At 35.4% G+C, this 9,564-nt stretch overlaps 1 protein-coding gene across 1 annotated transcript in view; it reads right to left on the minus strand.

The window, feature by feature from the left end:
- The window catches only part of LOC107098671 (E3 ubiquitin-protein ligase RNF213-like), a 66,319-nt gene that overhangs the window by 22,517 nt on the left and 34,238 nt on the right, over positions 1 to 9,564 (minus strand). The window contains 7 exon segments of the mRNA XM_015396455.1: positions 2,639 to 2,818; positions 2,904 to 3,004; positions 3,251 to 3,371; positions 5,600 to 5,772; positions 6,003 to 6,206; positions 6,553 to 6,707; positions 6,846 to 6,964. Coding sequence (XP_015251941.1) covers positions 2,639 to 2,818; positions 2,904 to 3,004; positions 3,251 to 3,371; positions 5,600 to 5,772; positions 6,003 to 6,206; positions 6,553 to 6,707; positions 6,846 to 6,964 — 1,053 coding nt within the window.

Raw genomic sequence — 9,564 nt, forward strand, 5'->3', positions numbered from 1 at the left:
AAACCTGTCTATGGTTGTTAAGGGTTGGTCGTTAAGGAGGTATTGTTCACCGGCTGGGGCGGGGGAGTCCCTCGTTCCTCTGTGATGGGGTGGGGGGTTTGGTGATATCTGGAAGGGATCATGTCTATGATTGAATTGTATGTTTTTGGAAGCTGGAATCTGAGTCCACCACCTCTGTTTAAAGTTGGTTTTTCTCTCTTAACATAGATGGCTTCCTTCACGCCCCTCTTTTCAGACACTCCAGCAACATAAGGGATTGTGATGTTTTTGCGTTTAATTTTCCCAATGCTGTCTTCTGTTGCGTGTCTTTTGGATTTCCTTGCTGATTTGATAAAAGCCCAGTTTGGATATCCACAGTTTAGGAGAGCATCTTTGATGTGTTTCTGTTCTTTTTGCTTCCCATCTGTTTTAGTAGGGACATGTTCTGCCCGGTGTTGTAAGGTTCTGATGGCTGAGAGTTTGTGTTCCAGTGGGTGGTGTGAGTCTTCTTTTTGACTCAAAAAGAAGACTCACACCACCCACTGGAACACAAACTCACAATAAAAACGGGAATTTAAAAAACAAAAGGCGATTTGATTGTTGTTTTAAAATACAAAAAAAAAAAATGAAATTCAAAGCATTTCTCTTTTTCATTCTCAAAAAGGGAAAAGTACAATTTTATAAATTATTTTAATTTTATTTTCCATTTCGGGAAACAAAAAACAAAAAAGCTTTTGAACAGAAACAAAAAAAGGTTTGTTTGTTTATATTCCGAGAACGGATGTGGTTAATTATTTGTGGCAAAAGAGCCAAAGTTAGACCTGCCTGGAGGAAAAAAGTACCTGCTGCTGTGTAATTGAGCTTCAGCAAGGACATGGAGCCAGACGTTGTTATCCGAAACAATAAAAGGGTCTCTCTCAGGACCGAGTTAAAGAAACTTCAGTATAGTTTAAAAGATATTCACAGATGTGGCTTCTCTGGATCAGTAACTCGTCGGCCGATCATTTCTTCTACAAAACCGGCAACCACAACCGTCAGGTTTCCCTCATAGGTTTTCAGCTGATGTTAATTTTCACCTGATTGGTCTAACCTGCTCTCCATGCCTGTGTTGCATATTTTATTCCAAATTGTGCATATTGTAGCTTATAATCCCTGTTCCTAGCTCCTCTTGCTCCACATTCCATAGGTCCACAGTTGGAACACCATCATTGTTTTGAAAACCACTCAGCCTTAACCGTTACAAACATCATGAGAGCATGGCAACACAGATGACTGAGACAAGTCAAAACTGGGACTTAAGCATTCAAAATTATCTAAAAAAAAAACAAAAAAAAGATGCGCAAAGGTATTTGAATGACTGAATCTCCTCTGGCCTTTGTTTTTCAAGTCTCAAACATCTGTTTTTTTCAAATCAATATTATTCTGAGTCCAGTGACAAAGCTCCAGGAGTCTTCGGAATGCTTGTGGATTTTCAAATGGTTTGTCATGTTGCATATATATAAATATATATATATATATATATATATATATATATATATATATATATATATATATATATATATATATATATTATTTTTTTCTTTTAATAAAGTTTTTGAACCTGAGATTTCTTTCCATGGAACACAAACTGGTGAGAGCCCAACAGACTAGGTAGCAGTTTGGCGATAAGCCTGTCTGGAAGATCTTTACTTTTCTCCGAATGGATGTGGTTGTCCTAAGATTCACATGCTCTGATCGTTGTTTGGATGTCTATGGATCCAGTTTCCTCTGTACCTGCAGATCTAGCTCATTGTGTCCACTATTGAACATATTTATGGAGAAACCTTATATACAGAGAGTGGTGTGCTCAAATACACAGCCACAGTTTTTGTTTTATTCAGGTGCTGATACAATCTTTATTGAGCTACAGTTGCCACTTAAAATATCTTGTATACGTAACTGTCTCTTAATACTTCGTAATTCACCAAATGTTAAAGCTTTGCTTTGGCCCTCCAACTATTCTGAGGGCTATTTTGCAGAACATTTTTAAAGAAAACACAAAATAACCTAACAGAAATGGCCATACACATTTAAGACCTAAAAATTCCATGTGACAAATATAAATAAATAAAAAAATTGAAGCTTTAACAAGCTTTAAATGAAAAAATAATTAGAAATTAATTTCTCTTTAGAATCTTTAAGTTGTTAGATTCCCTTGAGTATTATTCCAGTTAATATGAAAATTATGAAATCTCATTTTTGTTTACAAAAAGGTTGTTTGTAACTTAATAATATTTAATGCTTAACATAAAATTATCTTCATTAGTAATAAATCTATATTTTATATCTATAATCACCCAGGGCAAGCAAGAACAATAAAGTAATTTACAATTAAACAATAAAAAAGAATTTGGTAAGCAGAAAGACAAAGGCAACAGACCTGGAAGGATAAACTTATTGACAATAACATTAGTGACATGTTCAAAATCCAAATAATCAATCAAATAATGACTACCAATTAAAAGAAAATCTAATTGGTTTAACAATGTATAATTGAAGGTCAATATTCAATGCTATTTTACCAAGAAGCTATCAAATTTAAAGAAACAATCAATATATTTAAACTAAGATTTTTTGCTAATTTTAAAACTAATTTACTGTATTAAGTCTTAACACTCACCGCATGTCTTCTGAAACAACAAGCTGAATGCCATTTGGTGAGTCTTACCTGCAGGTGGGACAGGATTTCTGTCCATCATCTTGACTTCCTTTCATGCATCTCAAACAAAATATGTGATGACATGGCAAAGTCACGGGCTCATCTGGCTCTCTCATGCATATCTGACAGTTAGGTCCAAACCTTTTGTAAATAAGGTTACAACTAGATAAAATGAAACATAGTGCTTGTGGACAATATTTCAACTTATTGTAAAAGAAGTAATTACCTAAAAAGCTGATCAGCTGCTGCTTGCCTGCAGGACTTCAGGATTTCAATCACAGCCTTAAAAGGCTTAGTGGACTTAACATCTGAGTTTTTATCCAGAACCTTAAATGAGTTTTAAAAAACTATTAGCATAACAACAGTATCTGCAATTTCAAGTTATTTTTATTATTATTATTATTTTTTTTAATGTTTTCCACTTTTTTGTTACCCACGAAGAAAAAAAAATGCTTAGGAATTTTACAAAAAACTTTAAGAATATAAAAAAAATAGAATGCTCTATGAAAAAAACATAATAATATAAACATAACACTGCAAAAGTTTGTTGTAAATCACAAAGCAACCACTCACCTTGCTTAATTTTTGCATGTGTTCAATTACCAGATGACTGAGTTGAAGGTCTTCACTTTTAAATCCCAGAACCATGTGTTCCACAAAGAGTGCAAGAATGTGGATATGTTTCCAGCTGTTTCTAAAAACATAGTGTACAGTATAAAAATAAGTGTAACAGATTTATTTTTGGGGGATTTGCAATAACTGTTAAAATATTGTAAACATTTCTGAACAAACGTGTTATTAAATGGTCAAGGACCCCTACAACATTGAAAAAAATGAACAACTTTGTTTATTGTTCTGTGTACAACACCAACATTAGAGGTTTAAGGTGTACCTTTTCCTAATGATAATCATAAACTGGCCCATAAAAAGTTTGAAAAATGTCACCAAAGTGGACACTTCTAAGAGACTATAAGGGGGAGGGCTAAGCAGTGCGTTGAGTGTGGGTGTGGTAAGGACGAGACAAAGTGGCAGCTAGGTTAGCTTAGTATAGACAGTGGGCAGAAGACTTATCGGTTCAAGCCAATTGCTTTAAGCTGTTGACACAATGAGGCCTTAAGCCAGTTCGCAAAGGCAGTGGGAGATCTTATTAAATGGGGAAGACAAGCAAGTTTAAGGCCATCTCATAACCCTAGACATGATGTCAGACATGCTCCATAGGATTCAGGTCAGTCACTTCTCTCACCCTCCAGAAACTGGCTGAATAAATTCTAGGGTTTTATTTATTTTCTCTTGGAAGTCAAATTAGGTGAAACAGAGATCCCATTTGTCAGGGTAAAAGTAATCATCTTGATAGTCAAAAGGTTAGGAGAGAGGAATATCACAATGAGGTTTGATAAAATGTTGCGATATTTTACCTGTAGATTATGAATATACAATTACCTAGAACTGGAGTTGTAGTTAATGGATACATCATTCAAACTTGAGGGTAAAACCAATTGAATATTCTTAGTTTAATTATTATAACTATTACCTGTTTACTCACCAGGATTTTAGGCCTCTCACACCGGGTGGCTTCTGGACCGGCTGTTAAAAATCCACTTATTCTAACCAGTTTAGTGACTTAGGCTAGGCTATCAGCAGAGCTATTAATTACCAACCAAAGAAATATTGTGTCGGTTTAATCAAATGTCAGCAAAAGGAGGGTGAATCTGGCCTGAGTGATAAACCACTCGCTGTACAATGAACACAACTACTACAAGTTAAAATAATTAGATCTTTATTTCTAATAATCCAGGATTACAGAAATCTAACATCTATGCAAAACACCACACACTACCAGAAAATAAATCACATGGTAGACAAAATGAATAATTTGAAAGAGGGGGAAAAAGGGGTTATTAGATGCCATTGAGATGGCTTATAACGGGTGCCCAAAGTAGACCAAATGTCAATACATTCATTAATGTCTGTTCAAAATAGTAGCAGATATAATAAGCAATAATAGATGCCGTTAACACAATGTGACCTCATTCACTTTATAATGTTTAAGGTTACAAATGCATTAACAATATAGCATTGTGGCCCCTTAGTAAATCTACATTCAACTAACTCAGTTAAATAAAGGGGGAAGGATGCTTTGATGCATAGTCAAGAAGGCAGAATCAAGATTGCGGGCCCCTACCATGCGGTCTAGGGAGGTGGAGCAACATATTTTGAATGATCTATCTATTAACTATAACTCCAGTTCTAGTTTATTATATATATTTATTCATAATCTACAGGTCTATCTGCATATCACAACAATGTCATATTACAGATATTATGTCTGCAATCATGGATCCTAGGCAGAAGTTCAGCTGAATAAACTGATTACTCGCCTTTATTCGCCTGCGACACAGCCAATCAGCTTTGAACCACGCCTCCACAAAAGAAAAACAGCATCCAAAGTTCATCTTAAAAGGCCTCCGATCCGCAACTCATCTGCTACCTAATGCGCAGGCGATGGTTGCACTGTGTGACTTCATTCAGATGACCCTTTTTCAACCCACCTCCAGCCCCTCCTCCAACATCATAGCCAAACTTAATCAGAGTGTCATTCCACCTCACTACATTTTAGTATCAGCTCACTGCTCAGCTTTATGGATCTCCCCATAAAGCTCAGCATACCGTCTCCCCAACCAACAGTCTACAGACTGACCAACTTCATCTATCTCCACTCCGCCACCAGTTCAGGCAAGGTTTGTTTGACCAGGCACAAAATACATGTCCAAATGACAATATAAGTGGAAAGACAGCAGGGTACATCATTCTATATGCTGATATAGACTCTTGTGTTGGGTATGAAATAGTAAAGCTTAATAAAAAAAATAAAAAAAAAAGTTTTTAGGAGCTTATACCATATGCAATAGAAGAGAATCATACCTTACAGAACCAAGTTCTTCTTTGCATCGATCCCCATACAAACGGAGGCTATTTTGAGAGAAAATCAACTCCATAGGCACTTGAAGCCTCTTCACCTGCCTCATCCAGTTTGGGCAGGGGTCTTGGGATTCCAGGAACTCAACACATGCCTTTGCTGCACGTACATCCAAAACCTAAAGAACAAAAGCCTATTAGGTGATTCAATGTGTTTTTAATTGCAAAAAAAAATAAATAAATAATTGTTTGTTAACGTTACATTCCATGGGTTTTCAATTAATTTACCCAATTCTTACATTAAAGAACACATTTACTCACAAATCTGTGAATGGGAACCCAACAGCAGAAAATTTATTTTACATTTAGGTGTAAGATGTTTCTAGCTCATAAATTAAAATATTGTTACCATTTCAGGGCAGTTTCTGTTGTGCTGGTTTCTTCGTAAGGGTAAAATAATTTCAGGTTGAAGAGAAATTATCCGTGAGAGGTTCTGAATGCGGGTTCGATATATATGGAAGGCAAAGTGAATGTGGAGGAGCGTAGGCCTTTCTGCATTTCCATTTTGTCTCATTATTTCATCAATGCAGCTGGCCAGCGCTTGGCATAAGAGCTGAGGAGCAAATACAGAAGTTGAGTAATAATTGCTTGCTATAAATGTAAATGTCATAAACCAGCAGGTGATTTAAAACAAATGCCAGTGCCTTATTATACATTTTGTTAGGTTTTCTGCCAATGTTGACATAATGATTTGCAAAACAATACTTTGAAAATGGGTACATTTATTGATAATTTTCACTATTTGAATCACTTATGTTTATAAATGAAATTGGTTGTTCACACAAAAATGTTATATTTCTAAGAACTAAAACAGATACACACTGCCTCATCTGTACAACTAGGGTTCTAAATGTTGTCATTCAACTTTTCTAAAAGATTAGAACCTTTTATAACCTTACCTCCAGTTCATCATCTGCTGCCACTTTTGTAGTCATGGACACAAAGTCCTGCAGGTACTTGTCAAAAAGCTCTTTCTCCAGTCTTTCATTTTCAGCCATGTACCTGCCAAATGATGTTTTCAAGAACACCTGATGGTAATGCAGAAATACATGACCTAAAAGAAAAATGGGGGGGAAAAAATCTTGGACAATATTTCTTAAAAGAAAGGTGACAGTTTTCTTACATAATTATTTATAAATAAAGATAAATATCTTTAGAAATATATTTTCACAAAGTCTTTTTTTTTTTTTACCTCTGTGTCTAAATGTCTGCATCATAAGCTCTTCCAGGAATTCTTTGATGCACCAGCTGAAGGGCATCTTACAGCGCATGGTGTTCCCACCAATGATGTGGCTTTGTACCATTAGCCTACTAAAATTCAGATAAAGGCGAAGATTTATATGATTAAAAGTACAGCAAGAATCACTTAATTATTCTTTAAAACACAAATTTCAATAAAATGTGAAGGATGTACATATTCTAATTCGTTAATTATTTAGCAGACATAACCACAGTTTCTTATGCTAAATTCTCAACAGAACACAGAAAACTGCTTTAAAATATTAATTGTCTAAGCAAATAAGTACAGCCCCTTTAACCCTTAAAAGGACAAGTTACCATTTTTGATCCCTTGCATACCCCTTACAAATGGAGTCCCCTCCGTCCCTCAGTGAGTTCTAAAAGCACAAGATCTATATCCAGCCACTCAGCAAAGATACTGCTACATGGCTGTACATATTATTTTGGCATTTGACCAATTAGATGAACCCTTGAATGATATATTTACCCACTGTAAATTAAGTCGAAAAAGATAATAAGTCAAGAAAAAAAAGGTAAAAAGCTAGTTGAAAAGTTAAAACATTAATAAGCTTATTTAGAAATTATATTTAGGCTTATAAACAAAAAAATGTAAGTGCCAGTATCAGCATTAGTGCCTCTAAGCTTATGTTGTACCAAAAAAAAATTTTTTTGTTTTACTTTTTTATTTTTATTTTCCATGAATTTCTTATAGAAGCACTTTTGTTATTTTATTAATATATTGGGGCAAGTTGATGTTTCTTGTTGATACACTGACATACATTTTTGCCATCAAAATACAATTTTTTTTAATGTTTCAAAGGTAATAAGGTCCTGTCCTGCATTCCAATAACACTATTGGATTGAAATTTTGATTTTCAAAGTATTCCACCGAGTGCCCTATAAAGGGTTAAATAACCCAATTTTTTTAAATAAGAAATGATGGTCAGCCCACCCTTATTCCATTTCATTCCTCTGACTTACTGGGGATGGTAGTCACAGGGCTAATATACATTGGTGTAAACCGACTTGGCAAGTTCAAGGGAATAATATAGAATTAAAATAGAATGTATTCAACTTTATTGTCATTACACTATCACAAGTACAAAGCAACAAAATGTACTCAGAACCTCTGGGACCCAAGCACAAAGCCCTAACCACTAGGCCACCACTCCCCCTGCAGTAACCCCACACAGGATTTAAAAGTGTAAAGGGGACTAATTTCCAATGAGAAAAGTAAGAGGTTAACATTTTTAATGTTGATTATAAACATGCCCTTATCCAACAAGAGGATTAATAGACTGAGTTTGTTTACCATTATTGTTACAAAACAAATTGTACAGGGAGAGTTTCAACACAGATTTTATGTTTAGTATTGTCATCAGTGCAGTACAACATTTCCTGTCTCGTTCTGTGCTGCTGAATTTCATATGTATATATTTATGTTTTAAGAAAGTGGTGGCTCAGAGGTAGCTTGTCTTTGAGGGTTTGGTTTTAAAATATATTGTTAAAGAGACTAGGTTATATGAACTTTAATAGAAAGTGCCTTGCAAAAGTATTCAGCCCCCTTTAACTTTTTAACCTTATACCACATGTAGGCCTTCAAACATAAGGATATAAAATAGTAATTTTTTGTGAAGAATCAAAAACAAGTGGGACACAGTCATGAAGGGGAGCAACATTTATTGAATATTTTAAAACGTTTTAACAAATAAAAAACTGGAAAATTTGGTGGGAAAAATTATTCAGCCCCTTGAGTTAATACTTGGTAGCGCCACCTTTTGCTGCGATTACAGCTGCAAGTCACTTGGAGTATGTCTCTATCAATTTTACACATTAAAAGACTGAAATTTTTGCCCATTCTTCCTTACATTTACTGTCGGAAAGCTGCATAAACAGAATTTTGTTTTGTATCCACTCTGTGTATACAAAATGACAATAATATTTATCTAAGTCTAAGTCTAATTCTATTACAAAACAGCTCGAGCTCAGTGAGGTTGGATGGAGAGCGTTAATGAAGAGCAGTTTTTAGTTCAGATACTCGATTAGAATTTAGGTCTGGACTTTGACTTGTCCATTCTAACACCTGGATATGATTATTTGAGAACCATTCAATTGTAGATTGTGCTTTATGTTTTGGATCATTGTCTTGATGAAAGGTAAATCTTTGTCCCAGTCTCAGATCTTCTGCAGACTCCACCAGGTTTTCTCCCAGAATGCTCCTGTATTTTCCTCCTGCCATCTTTCCATCAATTTTAACCATCTTCCCTGACCATGTTGAAGAAAACCAAGACCAGACCATGGGGCTGCCACTACCATGTTTGACAGTAGGGGTGGTGTGTTCAGGGTGATTAGCTGTGTAGCTTTTACGTTTTGCATTGTTGCCAAAAAGTTTGATTTTGGTTTCATCTGAGCAGAGCACCTTCTTTCACATGTTTGCTGTGTTGCCAAGGTGGCTTGTGGAAAACTTTGAACAAGACCTTTTATAGATATCTTTGAGAAAGATGTACAGTATATGACTGAATGTTGTCCTATGGACAGTGTCCCACCTCAGCTGAGTATCACTGCAGTTCATATAGAGTGATCATAGGCCTCTTGGCTGCATCTCTGATCCATCTTCTTAGAAGTGAACGTTTAGGGGGGTCGTGTCTTTGTAGATTTGCAGTGGTCTGATA

Source organism: Cyprinodon variegatus, unplaced genomic scaffold (assembly GCF_000732505.1).
Source record: "Cyprinodon variegatus isolate N-32 unplaced genomic scaffold, C_variegatus-1.0 Scaffold799, whole genome shotgun sequence".
Taxonomy (NCBI): domain Eukaryota; kingdom Metazoa; phylum Chordata; class Actinopteri; order Cyprinodontiformes; family Cyprinodontidae; genus Cyprinodon; species Cyprinodon variegatus.